General features: G+C 43.4%; 1 protein-coding gene across 1 annotated transcript in view; it reads left to right on the plus strand.

Moving 5' to 3' along the window:
* The window catches only part of LOC106564691 (VPS10 domain-containing receptor SorCS3), a 251,017-nt gene that overhangs the window by 126,880 nt on the left and 100,694 nt on the right, over positions 1 to 23,443 (plus strand). The window contains exon 2 of the mRNA XM_014130944.2: positions 5,780 to 5,847. Coding sequence (XP_013986419.1) covers positions 5,780 to 5,847 — 68 coding nt within the window. The remainder of the gene's footprint in view (positions 1 to 5,779; positions 5,848 to 23,443) is intronic.

Here is a 23,443-nt window from a genome sequence, read left to right on the forward strand (position 1 = left end):
CTACCAACACTCCAAAAAAAACTCAGCTTTGCTTTGCATTTTACAAGCATGGCATGAAACCAATTTTCTTCTTCTATGTTCATCTTCTTCTCTATCTACATTGCCCTCTCTGGCAGTGTAATCTTGCCTAGCCCAAAACATCTTCTCACATTCTAAGGAGGAGGAGTGGGGCCCCGGGGTGGTGGCACCATCTCTCAGAGAGAACCATCAGTGGCTCCCCAGTGAGGTCCAGGCCAGTCCTTGGGACTCTTAAGGGCCAGCCAGACTAGTGAGGCCAAGCCTGGAGCCTATGCACATGAACCACGGATGTCAAGTCTAACAACTGGTGTTGGCTTTAATCCTTTCTCCTTCTTGAGTTCCATTTTCCTGATGTATATTTCTAAATGTAGTCAGGCAAGACGAAGAGAGACAGCTAGCGAATCACCTTACGGTGAAGTGACTCAAGTCAGGCTTGCCGTTTTTCTTTAACTTCTTTGGGATCTGGGGGCAGTATTGAGTAGCTTGGATGAATAAGGTGCCCAGAGAAAACTGCTTGCTACTCAGGCCCAAAAGCTAGAATATGCATATAATTAGTAGATTTGGATAGAAAACACTCTGAAACTGTTTGAATGATGTCTGTAAGTATAACAGAACTCATATGGCAGGCAAAAATCTGAGAAAAAATCCAACCAGGAAGTGGGAAATCTGAGATTTGTAGTTTTTCAAGTGATTGCCTATCCAATATACAGTGTCTGTGGGGTCATATTGTACTTCCTAAGGCTTCCACTAGATGTCAACAGTCTTTATAATGTTGTTTCATGCTTCTACTGTGAATGGGGTGAGAATAAGGGCTGTTTGAAACAAGTGTCTGGCAAAATGCCATGAGAAAAGTCACGCGTGCGGCCGTGAGAGCAAGTTGAGTTCCTTTTCATTTCTAAAGACTTGTCCGGTTGTCCGGTTGGAATATTATTGAAGATTTATGATAAAAACATCCAAAAGATTGATTCTATACATCGTTTGACATGTTTCTACAAACTGTAATGCAACTTTTTAGACTTTTCGTCTGGAATAGTGAACTGAACGTGTGAACAAAAAGGAGGTATTTGGACATAAATATGGACTTTATCGAAACAAAACAAACATTTATTGTGGAACTGGGATTCCCGGGAGTGCATTCCGATGAAGATCATCAAAGGTAAGGAAATATTTATAATTCTATTTCTGACTTGTGTTGACTCCACAACATGGCGGGTATCTATATGGCTTGTTTTGGTGGCTGAGCGCTGTACTCAGATTATCGCATGGTGTGCTTTTGCCGTAAAGCTATTTTGAAATCTGACACAGCGGTTGCATTAAGGAGCAGTGTATCTTTAATTCTATGTAAAACACTTATATCAATGTTTATGATGAGTATTTCTGTAAATTGATGTGGCTCCCTGCAAAATCACTGGATGTTTTGGAGGCAAAACATTACTGAACATAACGCGCCAATGTAAACTGAGATTTTTGGATATAAATGTGAACTTTATCGAACAAAACATACATGTATTGTGTAACATGAAGTCCTATGAGTGCCATCTGATGAAGATCATCAAAGGTTAGTGATTCATTTTATCTCTATTTCTGCTTTTTGTGACTCCTCTCTTTGGCTGGAAAATGGCTGTATGTTTTTTGTGACTAGGCGCTAACCTAACATAATCATATGGTATGCTTTCGCCGTAAAGCCTTTTTTAAATCAGACACTGTGGTTGGATTAACAAGAAGTTATCTTTAAAATAGTGTATAATACTTGTATGTTTGAGGAATTTTAATTATGAGATTTCTGTTGTTTTGAATTTGGCTCCCTGCAATTTCACTGGCTGTTGTCGAGGTGGGACGCTAGCGTCCTACATATCCCAGAGAGGTTTTAAGGAAGCATATGCTTGGTGCAAAGAGGGGAATGCTAACAAGTGACAAGTATGCAAATAAATAAAAAGCCAGATTCCATTTCGTTTGTAGCGTAAGATAAGAAAGTGACTGCTGTGAAAATAGCATTTATTATGTAAAACCTCTTCCCCGTGTGCACTTTCAAGTCATCTGTGCCATGAAAATGGTAAATAATGAAGGTTTGAATCATTCTGTTCCATGTTCTTGTATTTAACAAATTCCGGCGTCAACCTCGGAATTAATGACGCAACCCAGAGGTGGTAATGTAAATCGTTAATAACGCTGTGAAAATCTGGCTGTTGTGGCATTTATATAAAGACAGTGTTGTCTTCCCAGTATTACTCTTTGTTTGTCTCCTCCACAGATGCCATATGTGCCCAGGCTGCATCAGTAGCCTACCACACAGAGGAGCATAGGAGCATGAATTCCAAATCAATCCCTTAGCCCTTTCTAACCACTAGACTCTCCTGTAGATCTAAGATAACTGGGTAGGTATAAGCAGAATGGAAATAACTTTTTAACAATTTGCCTTCTAATAGGCTGGGGGGATTTCTTGCCGTACTGCTTGGACCTACAGTACAGGTGTAGGATCTTAATTTGAGGCAGTTTGATAAAGCAGGAAAATAATCCTGCAGCACAGGGGAATGTAAATTATTATGTGGATTATAAATATTTCCTACATTTCAAAGTGGAAATTACAAACTTCATAAGCCTTTTTAAACATGAAATACACTACAAGTTTAACATTTCCTACAGGACAGCCTAGGGAGGAGTTGGGGACTTTGGATTCAGTGATAGATGTCACTTCAGGCTTCACCGAGTCAAAAATACACTGAGTTCTCTGGTCCTCTGTTTTGATATCAAATCTGACAACTGAGTCTCTAGAATATGGGTGGCCATCTTGGTCTGTGATTCCCCTGTCACCTTGTTCAGTGTGTTATCAAAGACCCCCTTCCCTCCTCTCTCTCTTTCCCGCTCTTTACACCGCTCAGACCAAAGCTATGGGAACAGAGGGACTGACTGCAGGATCATGCTTGTCAGGGGCCAAGCCTGGCAGCACTGAGGGAACAAGAGAGAGAGGATTCAAAGTGGACATACAGGCTGGCATAGTGCCCCTTGACTAGTGTTGTGTTGGGGACGGAGCCAAAGGGACATTCATAACATGCCAATGTATCGACAAACACCTGTTGTTGTTGTTCATGCTGGTTTTGATGGGTTTTTATGGAATACGTAGGTTGGTGTTCTTATAAGAGAATATAAAATACATTTGCCCAGTCTCTCATGTCTTCTGAGAGAATAACCTGTGGTATTCTTAACTTCTATGGGCTTCTTGAGACGCTAGCATCCCACCTGCAGGACACAGCCAGTGAAATATCAGGGCGTCAAATTCAAAAACAACAAAATGTCATAATTCAACTTTCTCAAACATACAACTATTTTACACCATTTTAAAGATACACTTCTCCTTGATGTAACCACATTGTCCAATTTCAAAAAGGCTTCACAGCGAAAGCAAATCATTAGATTTTGTTAGGAGTGTACATAGACAAAAATAATCACACAGCCATTTTCCAAGCAAGGGCATGTGTCAATAAAACCCAAAACACAGCTAAATGAAGCACTAACCTTTGACGATCTTCCTCGGATGACACTCCTAGGACATTATGTTACACAATACATGTATGTTTTGATCGATAAAGTTCATATTTATATCCAAAAACAACATTGGCGCGTGATGTTCAGAAAATGTATTCCCACCAAAACTCCAGGTGAATGTGCACATCAATTTACAAAAATACTCATCATAAACGTTGACAAAATATATAACAATTATTTTAAGAATTATAGATAGCCCACTCCTGGATGCAACCGCTTTGTCAGATTTTAAAATAGCTTTACGGAGAAAGCACATTTTTCAATATTCTGAGTACATAGCTCAGCCATCACATAGAGCTATACAGACACCCGCCAAGTTCGGGGCAACCTAAACTCAGAATTAGTATTAGAAATACACTGCTCAAAAAGATAAAGGGAACACTAAAATAACACATCCTAGATCTGAATGAATGAAATAATCTTATTAAATACTTTTTTCTTTACATAGTTGAATGTGCTGACAACAAAATCACACAAAAATAATCAATGGAAATCCAATTTATCAACCCATGGAGGTCTGGATTTGGAGTCACACTCAAAATGAAAGTGGAAAACCACACTACAGGCTGATCCAACTTTGATGTAATGTCCTTAAAACAAGTCAAAATGAGGCTCAGTAGTGTGTGTGGCCTCCATGTGCCTGTATGACCTCCCTACAACGCCTGGACATGCTCCTAATGAGGTGGCGGATGGTCTCCTGAGGGATCTCCTCCCAGACCTGGACTAAACCAACTCCTGGACAGTCTGTGGTGCAACGTGGCATTGGTGGATGGAGCGAGACATGATGTCCCAGATGTGCTCAATTGGATTCAGGTCTGGGGAACGGGCGGGCCAGTCCATAGCATCAATGCCTTCCTCTTGCAGGAACTGCTGACATACTCCAGTCACATGAGGTCTAGCATTGTCTTGCATTAGGAGGAACCCAGGGCCAACCGCACCAGCATATGGTCCCACAAGGGGTCTGAGGATCTCATCTCGGTACCTAATGGCAGTCAGGCTACCTCTGGCGAGCACATGGAGGGCTGTGCGGCCCCCCAAAGAAATGCCACCCCACACCATGACTGACCCACCGCCAAACCGGTCATGCTGGAGGATGTTGCAGGCAGCAGAACGTTCTCCACGGTGTCTCCAGACTGTCACGTCTGTCACATGTGCTCAGTGTGAACCTGCTTTCATCTGTGAAGAGCACAGGGCGCCAGTGGCGAATTTGCCAACCTTGGTGTTCTCTGGCAAATGCCAAACGTCCTGCACGGTGTTGGGCTGTAAGGACAACCCCCACCTGTGGACGTCGGGCCCTCATACCACCCTCATGGAGTCTGTTTCTGACCGTTTGAGCAGACACATGCACATTTGTGGCCTGCTGGAGGCCATTTTGAGGGCTCTGGCAGTGCTCCTCCTGCTCCTCCTTGCACAAAGGCGGGGGTAGCGGTCCTGCTGCTGGGTTGTTGCCCTCCTACGGCCTCCTCCACGTCTCCTGATGTACTGGCCTGTCACCTGGTAGCGCCTCCATGCTCTGGACACTACGCTGACAGACACAGCAAACCTTCTTGCCACAGCTCGCATTGATGTGCCATCCTGGATGAGCTGCACTACCTGAGCCACTTGTGTGGGTTGTAGACTCCGTCGCATGCTACCACTAGAGTGAAAGCACCGCCAGCATTAAAAAATGACCAAAACATCAGCCAGGAAGCATAGGAACTGAGAAGTGGTCTGTGATTACCACCTGCAGAACCACTCCTTTATTGGGGGATGTCTTGCTAATTGCCTATAATTTCCACCTGTTGTCTATTCCATTTGCATAACAGCATGTGAAATTTATTGTCAATCAGTGTTGCTTCCTAAGTGGACAGTTTGATTTCACAGAAGTGTGATTGACTTGGAGTTACATTGTGTTGTTTAAGTGTTCCCTTCATTTTTTTGAGCAGTATATTCTCTTACCTTTGCTGATCTTCGTCAGAATGCACTCCCAGGACTGCTACTTCCACAAGAAATGTTGTTTTTGTTCGAAATAATCCATATTTATGTACAAATACCTTCGTTTTGTTCGTGCGTACAGATCACTTATCCAAAGGCATAACGCGCGAGCGCGGAACCAGAGACGGAAAGTCAAAATGTTCCATTACTGTACTTAGAAGCATGTCAAATGCTGTTTAATAGGTTTGTGCTATTACATGGCTTATTACATACTTATAACACATGTTATGTCTTTTGTTTCCAGGTGATCCTGATTCTGACCAAACTTTATGATTTTCACCTGGGGAGTGTTACAGAGAGCACCTTGTGGAGGTAAGACAGTAGCCTTCCTTCAGCTCCCCCTCTCTGTCTCCCTCTCTGTCCCTCCCTCCCCTGACACATATTCAGATTCATCATAGGAACAATAGTGCAGTCTCTCTTCACTTTCTTTCTCTTTTCTACTCTCTCTCCTCCATCTTTCTCTCGCCAAATCCCTTTTCTATTTCTCTCTCCCTCACTGCTTTGTACAAGACTGCTGCATAGAAAGCAGAATTGCACTACTGAGCATTGGGCAGGGTGCCCCAGGTGAATGATGGCTGGTCTCTACTCTTGTGTAAACTGACTGCATGTTTAACGTGATGTACCTTGGATGTACCTCTGTCCCCCTTACACCTTCCCAGGGAGACTAGCACAAAACAACACAGAGTAACAACACAAAGTGCATTAAAAATACACTGACAAAAGGAGAGGTATACAAGTCCCCTTTGAGTCAATGGGAAGCTATGAGCATAACAACCATCAAGATATTTTAGTATCGCACAGGTTTTCTTCATTCATTACTTTTGCTGCCATTTTTTCTTGTTGTTTTGCTAGTGGTGACTGTAGTAGTGACACAGTAAGAGCTTGTGGTCCTTTCAGGCAATTTGCTGTGTGAAAGTTAAATGATTCTTGTGAGATTATAGTGATGCGGCTCCTGCGTGTGTTTGTGGGACCCAGATAGTTAGACTGTGACGTGTGTAGATCACTCTCCTGTTGAGTGAGTCAGGCTGATGACAAGGGAAAGAGAGGGAAGGAGAGATGGGGAAGGAGAGATGAACTGATGATTTTAATTAGGACGTGGTGGTGGAGAGAAAGAGAGAGAGAGAGAGAGAGAGAGAGAGAGAGAGAGAGAGAGAGAAAGAAACAATGAACAGACTACCCTAATTTACACACACTACTGCACCATGTTTGACTCCAGTACAGACTCCAGTAATTGGGCTTGTTTAGATTGCCAGCAACAAAACACACTATTCAGGGATGGGTAGGTTACTTTCTAAATGTAATCCGTTACAGTTACTAGTTACCTGTCCAAAAATCTAATCAGTAACGTAACTTTTGGATTACCCAAAGTCAGTAATGTTATGACTCTCCTGTGAAGATCTGAAGGATCAGCTTACAGTGGGTCTGCTCTACAACACCCTACTTCTACAAGGAGATTCCTCCCGCCAAAACGCTAACATCAAAAGGTTGAATAATGAAACAATACTTCTGTAATCCAAACAGTTGTAATAGTCCGTGGGTACTGAAAGAACAATTATGTCAGATCAATTGTTGTTTTGGGATCTCATTAACCTGTTGGGGATAGGGGGCAGTATTTGCACGGCCGGATAAAAAACGTACCCGATTTAATCTGGTTACGACTCCTTCCCTAGCAACTAGAATATGCATATAATTGTTTGATTTGGATAGAAAACACCCTAAAGTTTCTAAAACTGTTTGAATAGTGTCTGTGAGTATAACAGAACTCATTTGGCAGGCCAAAACCTGAGAAGATTCCAAACAGGAAGCGCCCTCTCTGACCATTTCTTGGCCTTCTTTGTTATCTCTATCCAAAACAAAGGATCTCTGCTGTAACGTGACATTTTCTATGGCTCCCATAGGCTCTCAGAAGGCGCCAGAACGTTGAATCATGACTCTGCAGTTACTGGCTGAAAAATAGTAGCGCATTTGGTAAGTGGTCGATCTGAGAACAATGAGACCGGTGCGCGCGTGCACGAGACGTCTCCATTTTCAACTTTGAGTCTTTGAATGAAAACAGGGTTTCCCGGTCGGAATATTATCGCTATTTTACGAGAAAAATCGCATAAAAATTGAACTGTATCTCTGAATTTGTATATTTCCCAGTCACCAGATTTACATCTAAATGTTGTGGAAATTATATGATTAAATATGAAACTATTTGTGAGAAGATGAAACGTGATGTTAGCCTTCTAAATGAGAATTGTTTTTCATATACAGTTGAAGTCGGAAGTTTACATACACCTTAGCCAAACACATTTAAAATCAGTTTTTCACAATTCCTGACACCTAATCCTAGTTCAAATACCCTGTCTTAGGTCAGTTAGGATCACCACCTTATTTGAAGAATGTGAAATGTCAGAATAATAGTAGAGAGAATGATTTATTTCAGCTTTTATTTCTTTCATCACATTCCCAGTGGGTCAGAAGTTTACATAAACTCAATTAGTATTTGGTAGCATTGCCTTTAAATTGTTTAACTTGGGTCAAACGTTTCGGGTAGCCTTCCACAAGCTTCCCACAATAATTTGGCAGAATTTTGTCCCATTCCTCATGACAGAGCTGGTGTAACTGAGTCAGGTTTGTAGGCCTCCTTGCTTACACACACTTTTTCAGTTCTGCCCACAAATTTTCTATAGGATTGAGGTCAGGGCTTTGTGATGGCCACTCCAATACCTTGACTTTGTTGTCCTTAAGCCATTTTGCCACACCTTTGGAAGTATGCTTGGGGTCATTGTCCATTTGGAAGACCCATTTGCGACCAAACTTTAACTTCCTGACTGATGTCTTGAGATGTTCCTTCAAAATATGAACATAATTTTCCTCCCTCATAATGCCATCTATTTAGTGAAATGCACCAGTCGCTCCTGCAGCAAAGCACCCCCGCAACATGATGCTGCCACCCCCTGTTACGCCCTGACCTGAGAGAGAGGGTTTGTTTCTGTATGTGGTTAGGTCAGGGTGTGGGGTGGGCATTCTATGTTTTATTTTCTATGTTTTGGGCCGGGTATGGTTTCCAATCAGAGGCAGGTGTCTATCGTTGTCTCTGATTGGAAGCCATACTTAGGCAGCCTTTTTCCACCTGTGTTAGTGGGATCTTATTTTTGTACTGCTCGTTATTAGCTTGCAAGACGTGACGGTCGTTTGTATTTGTTTATTATTTTGTTTAAGTGTTCCGATTTAAAATAAAGATGAACACACCACGCTGCAACTTGGTCTAATCCTTTGGACGATCATTACAGCCCCGTGCTTCACGGTTGGGATGGTGTTCTTCGGCTTGCAAGCCTCCCCCTTTTTCCTCCAAACATAACGATGCTCAGTTCTATTTTTGTGTCATCAGACCATGTGCAGTTGCAAACCGTAGTCTGGCTTTTTATGGCGGTTTTGGAGCAGTGGCTTCTTCCTTGCTGAGCAGCCTTTCAGGTTATGTCGATATACGATGTGTTTTACTGTGGAAATAGATAATTTTGTACCTGCTTCCTCCAGCATCTTCACAAGGTCCTTTGCTGTTGTTCTGGGATTGATTTGCACTTTTCATACCAAAGTACATCAATCTCTAGGAGACAGAATGCTTCTCCTTCCTGAGTGGTATGATCGCTGCGAAATACATCCACAGGTACACCTCCAATTGACTCAAATGATGTCAATTAGCCTATCAGAAGCTTCTAAAGCCATGACATTATTTTCTGGAATTTTCCAAGCTGATTAAAGGCACCGTCAACTTCTGACCAACTGGAATTGTGATACAGTGAATTATAAGTGAAATAATGTCTGTAAAATATTGTTGGAAAAATGACTTGTATCATTCACAAAGTAGATGTCCTAACCGCCTTGCCAAAACTATAATTTGTCAATACGAAATTTGTGGGGTAGTTGAAAAACAAGTTTTAATGACTCCAATGTAAGTGTATGTAAACTGCTGACTTCAACTGTATTTGGGTTCTCATGGAGTGTGACAGTTGAACTAAGCTCATGAGGCATTTAAGTTATATTATTCAAGAATCAATGGATAACTGTCACACAATCTGTAGTTGCTACATCCATTTTTGGACTTAAATTATTTATAAGTCCAAACATGGATGTAGCAACTACAGATTGCCCCTTTAATTCTACCAAAAATGTGCAATTATGAGCATGTGTCCATTAGTCCTATGGATTTTTTTATCAGCGTGAATTAGATTGAGCAATAAAAGCCCCACTTTTATTTCATAGGCTTGGATCTGCACTATGCAGCTGTTGCAAGAGTGCATTTTTCACTGGCTGTCCACTGGTTTCAAAAACAATGATTGATAGGCAGATTAAACTTCTTGAATTCAACCATTAAACAATGGTATAATAATCCAACGGGGGCAGGCAATAGACAGGTCAAGGCAGGCAGGGGTCAGTAAACCAAAGATGGTTTTTCCTTGAGGCTAGAGAAAGCAAGCTGGTTTACTCTTTGAATATCTGCGAAGATTAGCAATGTCCTTTAAATGGTCCAGTACTGTTGAATGTCACAGTATGAGTCAGTTGCTGGGAAATCAAAGTGACACAATTTTCAGGAAATAATTATAACAAAATCTTACAAAATAGATATCCAGTATCTAACCTAAGACATTGTTCAATCTCAAAGCACCTTTTAATTAGTTACAGAGCAGAGAAAAGTCTGTTTCTGCGAGTCAGTTTCCAAAAATAATCCAAAATGAATTAGAAAATAGATATTTCAAAATCTAACAAAATACATCATCCAACAGTGAAGCTCTTCAAAATGAGTTACAGGGCAGGAAAAAGGATAAATAAGCCAGGTGTTTTCTCAGCATTTAAAGTCATTGAAGTCAGGTGTAGTCATTAAGAGGAGTAAATAGTCCTGGGTGTTAGGAGAACATTGACATCCCAAAGCCTCTGAGATGTGCCCTGGCATTCATTCAGCCTAGTCATATCCCTCCACTGTGAGAACGCAGTTAGAGAGAGATCAATCTAAATACTAGTCAGAAAACATCCAGAACGTGATAGTTCATACCCAAGAATCAACAAATGTTCGCAGCCATAAACTTTGCAGTCTCTACATTTGTTTTGCTCTGTTCCTCTCTGTCCATATTACTTGTTAATTGAGATCACAGCTCTGCTAAGAAGATTTTGGGGCCGGAGAGACCGTTAGTCTATGTATACCACAGTGTCCATGAGGTCGGCCCAAATGGCAGGACAGATGCTGACTTTTCAATAAAGGTCAAGTCACCCGCCAACGCCTTCAAGTATCTCAAAGTCAGCCTGCCAATTTTAATGAACACCCTGACCTTAAACTATGGAAGCATATCAGTAATTCCTGTGAATAATATTCAAAGGAGTGGTCCCATATCTCAATTGGAGGCTTAGGGATAGGAGTGAAATTAAGCCAGACTGTTTACCGTGTGCCCTAACAATAATATTTTATTTCTTGCAACTAATTATTCAGATCTGCTCTCAGATCTCCTCTCTTCATCTAAGTATTCTGAGTATCATCCCTTGGCGGTTGAGCAGTTTATAGCTCAATAATTATTCAGTCTTAGCAAATAGGTAAGCAGGTATAGAAACACAGCAGTTTGATATGTCTTCAGCTGTGCTACTGCAGTAGAGCAATCTGAGGTAAAATTACAGCCTTCAGATGCCTGGATGCCAGATGCTGAAACCTCTTAGAGATGAGCCTGTCTGCATGTATACAACTTCACACATCATATCCCTGACTCCAATCCAACTCAACAGGACCAGCATATCGTACATACAGAGGCTGCGAAAACACAACACATTTAATATACAGTAGCTAGACGGAAACGTAACTCTTAGCTTTTGACTGTTCAAATTAACATATCTTCTCGGAAACTTAAATTCTTCTCACACCAAATTCTTGACTTAACTTCAACTCAACAGGACCAGTATCTTGTAGAGAGGTTGCGAAAACACAACACTTAGCAAACGTAACACAACATTCTCAATGTAACAATGTATCAATGTATCTTCTAATCTACGTATCTTCTAGGGAATGTCATCTCTGCTAGTTTTAGTCTTTCAGTCTCTTTATTACCTTCCCTATATTTGTCAGTTCCCGGCTGCTGCATTAATTGTCTCATGTCCGTGTTACCCATGTTCCGACGCTGTTCCTGTCTTGTTTCCTTGTCTGTTCCCGAAAAAATGTCTGACTCCCCGTACCTGCTTCTCCTGTCCGGTGTTGGCCCTTACACATACAGTATTTTCTGGGCATTTGCATTGATGAGTCTCTCTTGTAGCAGTAATGTTCTCATGTCACACTTTTCTATGAACTGTATACTTTCCCAACTGAAATGTATCATAGTTCAAAATTCAACACATTGTTACGCTCTCCTGCTGTGAATTACTGGGTGTCAATTCGCTCCTTAAATGGTCCTAGAAAGAAATAAAACCTTTAAAAATGACTGGAAAGGTTGCTATCAGATAGGCTGCTATGTCAACTGAGAAAAAGGTGGCTACTGTACGAGGAACTCAGAATGCATCAGTGCCATGGTGAAGGGTATATACTCTGAGCAAAGCTCTGGCTGACTAGACATGCAGGTCTTCTGAAGGTAACATCTAGTGAGTTAGAGTGGAGGGGATTCCTTTGCAGTCACTCGGTGGAATAGGGACAGAGAGAGAGAGAGAGAGAGAGACGAGAGAGAGAGACGAGTGAGAGACGAGTGAGAGACGAGTGAGACAGAAGATACAGAGAGAAAGACAAGAAATAGAAAGACAGAAAGAGAAAGGTTGATCTGGGCCATCCCTTCCATCTCTCCATTCCAATTTAAACCCTCCTTCCCCCAATCCCCCATTCCAAATGTGCCGCTGTGGGGTCAGGCAGGGGTGAGGAGTCACATTCTTAAAATTACATATTTTTGCTGAGCTCACTCACTCACAGGCTGGTTGATATTTTATGGGTCAGTGCCAATAATAAGGCCTGTGTCGTGGAGAGAAGGGGACCTACCTGATGTCTCTGACATATTACAATTGGACTTGTACGTTACCTCAAAAACACAGTGGTGCTATAGAACATTTTATTGGAGTCTCAGAAAAGGGCTATGACTGAGATCTGATTTTGATAGTCATATAAATGTCTGACGGTATAGGTTTTCAGATCGATTCTCAAATATTGTAGAATATCTGTGTTTATCATATTGCGTTATCCTCAAGTCAAGGCCCATACAGTATATTCTATATCCGTGCCACTCAATCTAGATGATTCATAAGCAGATGTCATCCTGGACTCGGCTCAAAACGAAGGATTTGCCAACATAGTCCTTTGCGTCAACAGATAGGCTTTAGTCCATGGCATTGTAACAATTTGAAAGGATCCCTTGATATACAATATCTACATCTTCCGTTTTACAGTGAAAGTGCTGTGAAAAACACTCTCATAGTTTTGCGCTCCAAATAGGATTTCTAGTCATTTCAATGGGCACGTCCTTCTCCCCTTCCATTTCCTGGGGTCTGATACTTTAATCACTCATTTTATTAGAGAAGAGGTCATTTATGTAGCTCCTTTCTCTCAATATTTAAATTCGTAACTTTTTAATTACATACTCTTGGGTTTTTCCCTCATATCCTGAAGCACACTCTAATTTACTTTCTGTCATAACAGTAAATGGTTGGATTTCATCACCAGCTCTAACCGCCAGCAGGCTTATATTACGGGTTTTCAATACAAATGCGACTCAAGAGCAGCTCCCTTTTAAAGCCGCAGCTCTCAGTTTTGTTTGTGGTTATCAAGTTAAAATCTCATCAAGCCGCCTCATGTCAGTAATAAAGGCAAAATGATTCATCCTCTTGAGCGAGAATTCTTATTTGATTGTTGTTTTTTCGTGCGGCACAGAAGTTGTCATTCGATTTGTACAACCCTCTACCTCATTGTTGTGATACTTGGTTTGTTTTGGGGTTTCTAACTCACTGGACTGGTCATGAATCCAAATTGGAAATGTGGACTTTATCTTTTGATGTACAGGCTAGTGTGTACTAGTACAAATTGCACACTGACCAGTGCATGCAGACTGCACTGTACATGTTGCCTCAGACATGATGATGCAATGTATTGTTAGTCTATCTGGCCTAGAAGTCATGCTGTGTGTGGCCTTAGAAGTCTTGAGTACACCAATGGTTTTCTGACATAAATGACATGAATACTACAAGAAAGGCTACTTTCTGACAACCGTTGTGAGGGGTCCTGATTGGTTGCCTGTGGTTGCTAGCTTGTGAGGTGGGCCTAAGTGCATGTGTTGTTTTTAGTTTGCCTACCCAATTGCCCCTACCACAGTGAAACCACAGAGCTGTCATGGATGCCAATGGCTTAAATCCATTTAGATTATGGATGGACTTTTGCGAACTCTGTGACAGAGTTCTGAGAATATACTGGGGACTGAGAGAAGGTGACAGGGATGTTGCAAAAGAGAACAAGAAGAACTGCGTCAATGCCAGCCGGACTTATTTGATTCCTGTGAACCTGACCCGGAAAACAACATTATCCATTTCAATGAAAAAGATTAGGCAGAAGGTAACTTCTTCACCCTTCTCTTCCTGAAGTTTTGGGAAGTTTTTTCTTTACTTCCTCCTTCAGTTCAACTCAGCCCATCTCCTCATGCCTGAGTTATATGTTTCCATAATATTGGCTCTGAAACTACTTATAGAGAGGGAGAAGGAGGAAATAGATAAAGGATGTAAAAGGTGGAATATGGCTTCCTCACTTCCACACTCTCAGAGTTCTCCTTTTTTCTATGTCTCTTTGGAGAGTTTCTGGAAACAACAAAACACATACCCATTGAGGGGAATGCAGCAGGATCTATGGCAGCGAATATGTTTGATAGTACACTATCAAATCTTTCTTATTCAACCACAGATCCCAGCCCAAAAAACAGTTAAACAATTGCACGTGTGCCATTTATTCCACAATGTGATTTACACCCGACAGCGAGGGAATATGTGTATTTGGGGAGTTTCTTACTTCTTCTCTGCAGATCCTCTCAAGCTCTGTCAGGTTGGATGGGGAGCGTAGTTGCACAACTATTTTCAGGTCTCGACAGAGATCGGGTTCAAGTCCGGGTTCATTCAGAGACTTGTCTCGAAGCCAGCTCCTGTGTTGTCTTGGCTGTGTGCTTAAGGTCGTTGTCCTGTTGGAAGGTGAACCTTCGCCCCAGTCTGAGAGCTCTGGAGCAGGTTTTCATCAGGATCTGTCTGTACTTTGCTCCGTTCATCTTTCCCATGATCTTGACTTGTCTCCATGTCCCTGCTGCTGAAAAACATCCCCATAGCATGATGCTACCACCACCATGCTTCACCGTAGGAATGGTGCCAGGTTTCCTGCAGACGTGACACTTGGCATTCAGGCCTAAGAGTTTAATCTTGGTTTCATCAGACCAGAGAATCTTTTCTCTCCTTTAGGTGCATTTTCCCACCTGAAGACTATACCCCAAAGTCTGCTGCTGTGCCCTTACCCGAGCATGACTCCACCAAGTCACACACACGACATCTGCGATCCATTGTGAGAAAAGGGCAGAACGCGTGTTAGGGTGTTGTCAGGTCAGAAGAGGGTCTAAGGTGGCCACAAGATGAGTCAACACCGTTGCGTTTCAGGTCAGTGCTGATGCTTGGTGATGAGCGGAAAAAAGGCGGAATGTCGCTGACTCACTCGTGGATTTGTCACGGTGTGACCTAAAAAGCTCTCTTCGACCTCATGCAAAAATAATCACGCCTGGAGGGGGAATCTCAAACTTTTATATGTTTATTTAAAGATTTATTCTGGAAAAGAGCTTTCTGGAATGTAGAGAACATGGGAGAACACGAGGTCAAGCTAAGATGCTTGAAGATGCACAGTCAGGAGTGAAAGAGGAATGTTGAACGTGACAGAGATATCAACGAGACAGTATGTGAGGTCACTTAAAAACATCCTCCAAATGTCACCGTTTCTTCCGCTATAGTTCTTCAAAGCACTTCAAGAGTGCATGTGTGAATGAAAGCAATGATATGCATTCATTCCATGAAGGCCATGCTTAAAGTGCCATGAAAGAATTACTTAGGTCCATAGTGAGATTTAAACTTTCATGTCTCTTAGTTTTCCCCATGTGTCCAGTAACTTATGACAAATGCTGTATCTTGTGCTCACTCTTGGTTGTTAAATGCATACAGTTCCATGAAAGTTAGGGTTAGGTACATTGGGATATTAGAACATTCTGGTCTTATAGTTTTTCTCCTCCACACTGTGCTCAGGAACACTTGACAAATAATAATAATACATTTAGGGGGTGTTTTTATTTGTCCTGTTACAAGTGTGTCATGGAAATGTGTTTATTGCATATCCGAACTCCCCCTGAGACACCCGCAGGGAGTGGGGTTACGGGCAGGGTCTCTATTGCCCAGCGCCCCTGGAGCAATAGGGTTAAGTGCCTTGCTTAAGGGCCCAGCGACAGATTTTTCACCTTGTCGGCTCCAGGAGTCAAACCAGCGACATTGCCCAATGCTGTAAACCTCGAGGCCACTTGCAGTAGCTATACAGTACCTACAGTGCTTACTCTTGGTTCTTATCTAACATCTTCATTTCACACAGTGGGAATATTCATTGACTTCCTAGTTTATTATCTGAAAGCCAGAGAGCCTAGGTGGTGTAGTGAATATGTTTGTGCATCAGACACATTTCCCTGTTCCTGCTGTTGTTGTTTTGTTTCAGGCATGGACTGTTTCATATTTCCTTTTCCTATCTCTGTTGCTAGTTTCTCATTTCTCAAGCTCACTCCAAGTGTCCATTTTACCCAATCTGTAAATGTAAATGTTTTCCCTCCATTATTCATTCACGCTTGAGTTTCCACCCTCCTACTACACCTGCAAATATCTTTCTATACCCTTAATGTGTCAATTCTCCAAAAGTAATTTTCAATTATGCTTCAATGGATTATGTTATTAGAGCCGAGATTTTGCTACAGCTAATGTACCTTAGGGGTGACAGGTGTGTGTGTGTGTCTGACTGCTTCTGCATTGTGTATATGTTCCAACAGATAAACACTATGACAGCTTGTACAATGCTTGTCCCCTTCCTGAGATAAGGTATGCTGAGGGCAGCAGAGATTATAAAAAGCTAGATTTGCTTCCTTTGCTCTTGACACCTTCCTCTACTGATGCATTCTCTTCATTCTTTTTCCCCTTCTTCATTTTCTCCTCCCTTTCTTTCTCTCTCTCTGTTTCTCTTTGGCGTGCAAGCGCTAGCTGAATGGATTTTTACAGCCATCATAAAACTTTCAGCTCAGCTACTGTCTCTGAACTCAAAATGACGGCAGTTTGCTAATGGGAGGCTCTTGTGATTTATCCCGGAGATGTGATTGTTAATGGTGTACATTAAGGGTTTAGATTAGCCTGAGACAATGTGCTATCACAGTCCCTTTTACTGTAATCCTTATTATCGGTTTACTGTTTCTTTATGGGCCCCCGACTCTGCAGAACATTTTGTACCACATTCTCTGTGTTGACTGCATTTCTCTAAGTTGTTTTTCAAGAGGGTAGAGTTGGTTTTCTTCTTGTTACATTTAAAACACTTTTTATTCCAGCATCTCACAATGTGATCTGCTATGAGGATGGATAATGAAGAGTTAGAGCAGTTTGGGTATTGAATAGGTCGTCAGCTTTTTCCTCTCAACTATTCACTTATTTCCCTTCTAGTCCGTTATTGCATTACCTTTTCATTACCTCTCTTCATCTGTCTCTTATTAAGATCTCTGGTCACACAGTCTCTCTGGTCTCCAGTACTATCTGTCAGAGCAATGATGGTAAGGCATTGCCCAATTCATGCCCATTGCGGTTGTCACGTTCGTCTGAAGAAAGAGACCAAGGCGCAGCATGAATATCGTTCCACATCTTTTATTTGAAAGTGAAACTTGGCCAAACAAACAATAAACTATAAACAAACAACAAACTGTGATGACAGAGGTGCAACATGCACTAACTCAAAATAATCTCCCACCACCAAAGGACCAAGCAGCGTGCCCAGGAGGAGCAGGGATCCTGGGTTCAGGAGAAAAGGGAGTGGAGGACATCCTGGACCTGGGAGGAGGTAATGGCAGGGGACAAGACCCTGCCATGGAAGCAGGCTGTCACATCCTGACCCGTAAAGGGGTTATTTGTTATTATAGTTTGGTCAGGACGTGGCAGGGGGTATTTGTTTAGAGTGTTTCGGGGTTTGTTGGGTTATGTGTTTATGTGTTTATGTAGAGGGGTGTTTGTTTAGAGTGTTCCGGGGTTTTTGGTTATGTTCTATGTTAGTATATTTCTATGTTTTGGTCTAGTCTTTCTAGTTCTACGTTTAGGGTTATTGGTTTGACCTTCAATTGGAGGCAGCTGTTCTTCGTTGCCTCTGATTGAAGGACCTATATAGAGGGGTGTTTTTTGTAATGGGTTTTGTGGGAAGTTGTTTTTGCATAGCTGTGTGTGTAGCCTGCATTACTGTTCGTTCGTTTTCTTGTTTTGTTTTTTCAGTGTTCTAATAAACGTTATAATGAGCACTCAACCCGCTGCGCCTTGGTCCATTACATATGAAGTCCGTTACATAGGGGGAGACAGCGAGAGAGGAACGTGGACGATACGATGAATTAGCACGACAACGACGGAAGCCCGAGAGGCAGCTCCCCCCAAAAATGGGGGGGGGGGGGGGCACATGGGGAGATTGGCAAAGTCAGGGTTTAGACCTGAGCCAACTCCCCTTGCTTACTGTACGGAGCGTGTGACCAGTCAGGCAACGTGTTATGCGGTGATGCGCACTCTATGCCTGCGCCCTGCATTTGTCGTCCTAGAGTGGGCATTCAGCCAGGACGGATTGTGCTGGCTCAGCACTCCTGGTCTCCAGTACGCCTCCTCGGTCCAGGATATCCTGCGCCAGCTGTACGCACTGTGTCGCCAGTGCGCCTTCACAGCCCAGTTCGTCATGTGCCAGCGCCCCGCACTTGCCGGGCTAAAGTGAGCATCCAGCCAGGACGGATTGTGCCATGGCCCAGAGCCTCCAGTGATAATCCATGGCACGAAGCCTCCAGTGATGATCCATGGCCCGGAGCCTGTAGTGATGATCCATGGCACGAAGCCTCCAGTGATGATCCATGGCCCGGAGCCTGTAGTAATGATCCATGGCACGAAGCCTCCAGTGATAATCCATGACCCGGAGCCTCCAGTGATAATCCATGGCACGAAGCCTCCAGTGATGATCCATGGCACGAAGCCTCCAGTGATGATCCATGGCACGGAGCCTCCAGTGATGATCCATGGCACGGAGCCTGTAGCGAGGGTCCCCTGTCCGGAGCCTGCAGCGACGGTCCCCAGTCCGGAGCCTGCAGCGACGGTCCCCAGTCCGGAGCCTGCAGCGACGGTCCCCAGTCCGGAGCCTGCAGCGACGGTCCCCAGTCCGGAGCCTTCAGCGACGGTCCCCAGTCCGGAGCCTCCAGCGACGGTCCGCAATCCGGAGCCTCCAGAGACGGTCCGCAGTCCGGAGCCTCCAGCGACGGTCCGCAGTCCGGAGCCTCCAGCGACGGTCCGCAGTCCGGAGCCTCCAGCGACGGTCCGCAGTCCGGAGCCTCCAGAGACGGTCCGCAGTCCGGAGCCTCCAGAGACGGTCCGCAGTCCGGAGCCTCCAGCGACGGTCTGCAGTCCGGAGCCTCCAGCGACGGTCTGCAGTCCGGAGCCTCCAGCGACGGTCTGCAGTCCAGAGCCTCCAGAGACGGTCTGCAGTCCAGAGCCTCCAGAGACGGTCTGCAGTCCAGAGCCTCCAGCGACGGTCTGCAGTCCAGAGCCTCCAGCGACGGTCTGCAGTCCAGAGCCTCCAGCGACGGTCTGCAGTCCAGAGCCTCCAGCGACGGTCTGCAGTCCAGAGCCTCCAGCGACGGTCTGCAGTCCAGAGTCTCCAGCGACGGTCTGCAGTCCAGAGCCTCCAGAGACGGTCTGCAGTCCAGAGTCTCCAGCTGTGGTCTGCAGTCCAGAGTCTCCAGCTGTGGTCTGCAGTCCAGAGTCTCCAGCTGTGGTCTGCAGTCCAGAGTCTCCAGCTGTAGTCTGCAGTCCAGAGTCTCCAGCTGCGGTCTGCAGTCCAGAGTCTCCAGCGGCGGTCTGCAGTCCAGAGTCTCCAGCGGCGGTCGGCAGTCCAGAGCCTCCAGCGGCGGTCGGCAGTCCAGAGCCTCCAGCGGCGGTCGGCAGTTCAGAACCTCCAGCGGCGGTTCCCAGTTCAGAGCCTCTGGCGACGATCCCCGGTCCGGTCCCTCCGGAGACGATCCACGGTCCGGAGCTCCCGGCGACGATCCACAGTCCGGGTCCTCCTGCGACGATCCACGGTCCAGAGCTTCGGCGACGACCCCCAAAAGAGAGTCACCACCGAGGATGGCAGATCCGAGAGCAGAGCGGGGTCTACGTCCCGCACCGGAGCCGCCACCGAGGCTAGATGCCCACCCGGACCCTCCCCTATTGAGTCAGGTTTTGCAGCCAGAGTCTGCACCTTTGGGGCGGTACTGTCACACCCTGACCGTAGAGAGCCTTTTTATTTCTCTATTTGGATAGGTTAGGGTGTGATTTGGGTGGCCGTTCTAGATTATGTTTATCTAGTTTATTTTTTCTATTTTGTGTTCTAGTTTATTTTTTCTATGTTTTTTTGTATGATTCCCAATTAGTGGCAGCTGGTCATCGTTGTCTCTAATTGGGGATCATATTTAAGTAGTTGTTTTTCCCACCTGTGTTTGTGGGAGATTATTTTGAGCTAGTGCATGTTGCACCTCTGTTGTCACGGTTTGTTGTTTGTTTATAGTTTATTGTTTGTTTGGCTAAGTTTCACTTTCAAATAAAAGATGTGGAATGATATTCACGCTGCGCCTTGGTTTCCTTCTTCAGACGAACGTGACAGCGGTTTGCCTCTGCCAACCAAATCTCAGTTGCTAAACTCTCATTTCCCGTGTCGTCCAGACGTCTCAGCATCCATCCATCCAGATTCATCAGGGTCTTGGATCTGGTGTTTGGAACCATATTGCAGCTGTCATTCCCCTGCGGGAATCTCAAACAATAGCTGTAGAAATGTTTCATAGTGGGTTCAGACGTTGTGTTCAGACCCCTTTAAGACTGGACGCCTGGGCTTCATTCAGAATCATGTTTAACTCTTACATCTAGACGTTCCACTAGCGGAACACCTGCTCCAATATCCAATGATAGGCGTGGCGCGAATTACAAATTCCTCAAAAATACAAAAACTTCCATATTTCACAGCATTTTAAAGACAAGACTCTCCTTTATCTAACCACACTGTCCGATTTCAAAAAGGCTTTACAGCGAAAGCAAAACATTAGATTATGTCAGCAGAGTACCAAGCCAGAAATAATCAGACACCCATTTTTCAAGCTAGCATATAATGTCACAAAAACCCAGAAGACAGCTAAATGCAGCACTAACCTTTGATGATCTTCATCAGATGACACACCTAGGACATTATGTTATACAATACATGCATGTTTTGTTCAATCAAGTTCATATTTATATCAAAAAACAGCTTTTTACATTAGCATGTGACGTTCAGAACTAGCATACCCCCCGCAAACTTCCGGAGGAATTTGCTAACAATTTACTAAATTACTCACGATAAACGTTCACAAAAAGCATAACAATTATTTTAAGAATTATAGATACAGAACTCCTCTATGCACTCGATATGTCCGATTTTAAAATAGCTTTTTGGTGAAAGCACATTTTGCAATATTCTAAGTACATAGCCCAGGCATCACGGGCTAGCTATTTAGACACCCGGCAGGTTTAGCCTTCACTAAAATCAGATTTACTATTATAAAAGTTTGATTACCTTTTGTTGTCTTCGTCAGAATGCACTCCCAGGACTGCTACTTCAATAACAAATGTTGGTTTGGTCCAAAATAATCCATCGTTATATCCAAATTGCGGCGTTTTGTTCGTGCGTTCCAGACACTATCTGAAAGGGTAAATAAGGGTCGCGCGCATGGCGCAATTCGTGACAAAAAAAATCTAAATATTCCATTACCGTACTTCGAAGCATGTCAACCGCTGTTTAAAATCCAATTTTATGCCATTTTTCTCGTAAAAAAGCGATAATATTCCGACCGGGAATGTCCATTTAGCTAAACAGAGGAAAGTAAACAAAGCTTTCGGTCGACGCGGGCACGAGCCTGAGTCTCACAGTACTGTAACCAGCCACTACCCAAACGCGCTACTTTTTTTCAGCCAGAGCCTGCAAAGCCACGATTCCGCTTTTTGCCGCCTTCTGAGACCCTATGGCAGCCGTAGGAAGTGTCACGGGACAGCTAAGATCCTCACTCTTCAATAAACAGAGACAAGAAGAACGACACCTTGTCAGACAGGCCACTTCCTGAATGAAACCTTCTCAGATTTTGGCCTGCCAAATGAGTTCTGTTATACTCACAGACACCATTCAAACAGTTTTAGAAACTTTAGGGTGTTTTCTATCCATATGTAATAAGTATATGCATATTGTAGTTACTGGGTAGGAGTGGTAACCAGATTAAATCGGGTATGTTTTTTATCCAGCCGTGAAAATACTGCCCCCTAGCCATAACAGGTTAAGCATATCAATCAGAGGAAATATCATGTTTAGAGCCTGTAGGCTTGATCTTGCCTCGGGGTCTTCAGCTAAGAACTTTCCTGTTTTTTCTCTCTCACAGTTGCAATGTCAGGTAAAGTTGTTCCTTTTTGTTAATCCCACTTCTGATACCAACAGCCAGACCATGTCAAATTTTTGAACGGGTTTTTTTCAGTTTTTCTCCCTGGCTAGTGTGTTTGGTGTCTTAGTTATACTAGCACCCAGTTACTTTCTCCTTGGTTTGGTCAGCTGCCAGCCAAGTCAGATGCAAGAGACCAAGAGAGACCTCAGTCTGTCAGCTAGCTGTGCAAGACAGAGCACCAACCTTCCCTGCTGGATCAATACAGGAATTGGACCTCTGAGTCGGGTGTGCTCCTGAACACCCCAGTCTTTAGCTCTTTTGTTTTGTGTGTTATGACAGACTGAGGTGATTTGGTTTGGGAGTTTGGTCCCACTCTCGGATTTGAAGCACTGGGCTTTTTCCTCTCTCACCAGAGCCTGGTCTCCACACAGTGCCTCTGCACACCAACCACTTAATTGTTTTGCTTTACAAGCAGCCATCTGGCAAATTCTCACAACAATGGCTAATGCGATTTCTTATCACTGAACATCCGGGATTCTGGTATTTCCCTGGACTGTTACATATACACGTTACATGTTCAGCAATCTGCAGTATGAGGTACATGGCTTTAGTGTTTACGAAAAGTCTCTACATAAATCTTCAAACAAGATTTAGACTTTTTCCTTTTTACAGTATATTACCCCTCAGTGTTTACTTTAACACAACAATATTACTTAGTACTTAGTTACTAATCTCTTTCACTGTAGGTGTATTCTGAAGCAACTGCCTTGCATTGCTTGGAAAATAAATGAATTGGATTGAAGCTCCTAGTAAATTAGAGTTTAACTCTAGGATATGAGAGATTTTCTCATACCTCAAACTGTGTACAATTGGAATGGTTGATTAAACTGCTTCAAGCACTCTTATTTACCTAAGAATAACTAACTTCTTAACTATGATGAAAGCATTTCATCACTAAAATATATATTTTTGTTATTTTTTTATTTAACCTTTTATGTAACTAGGCAAGTCAGTTAACCTCTATGGGCTACGTGGGACGCTACTCAACAGCCAGTGTAATCCCGTGGCGCGTTATTCAAATTCCTCAAAAATGCTATAACTTCAATTTTTCAAACATATGACTATTTTACACCATTTTAAAGACAAGACTCTCGTTAATCTAACCACACTGTCCGATTTCAAAAAGGCTTTACAACGAAAGCAAAACATTAGAT

This window comes from Salmo salar, chromosome 12, assembly GCF_965601325.2.
Source record: "Salmo salar chromosome 12, fSalSal1, whole genome shotgun sequence".
NCBI lineage: Eukaryota > Metazoa > Chordata > Actinopteri > Salmoniformes > Salmonidae > Salmo > Salmo salar.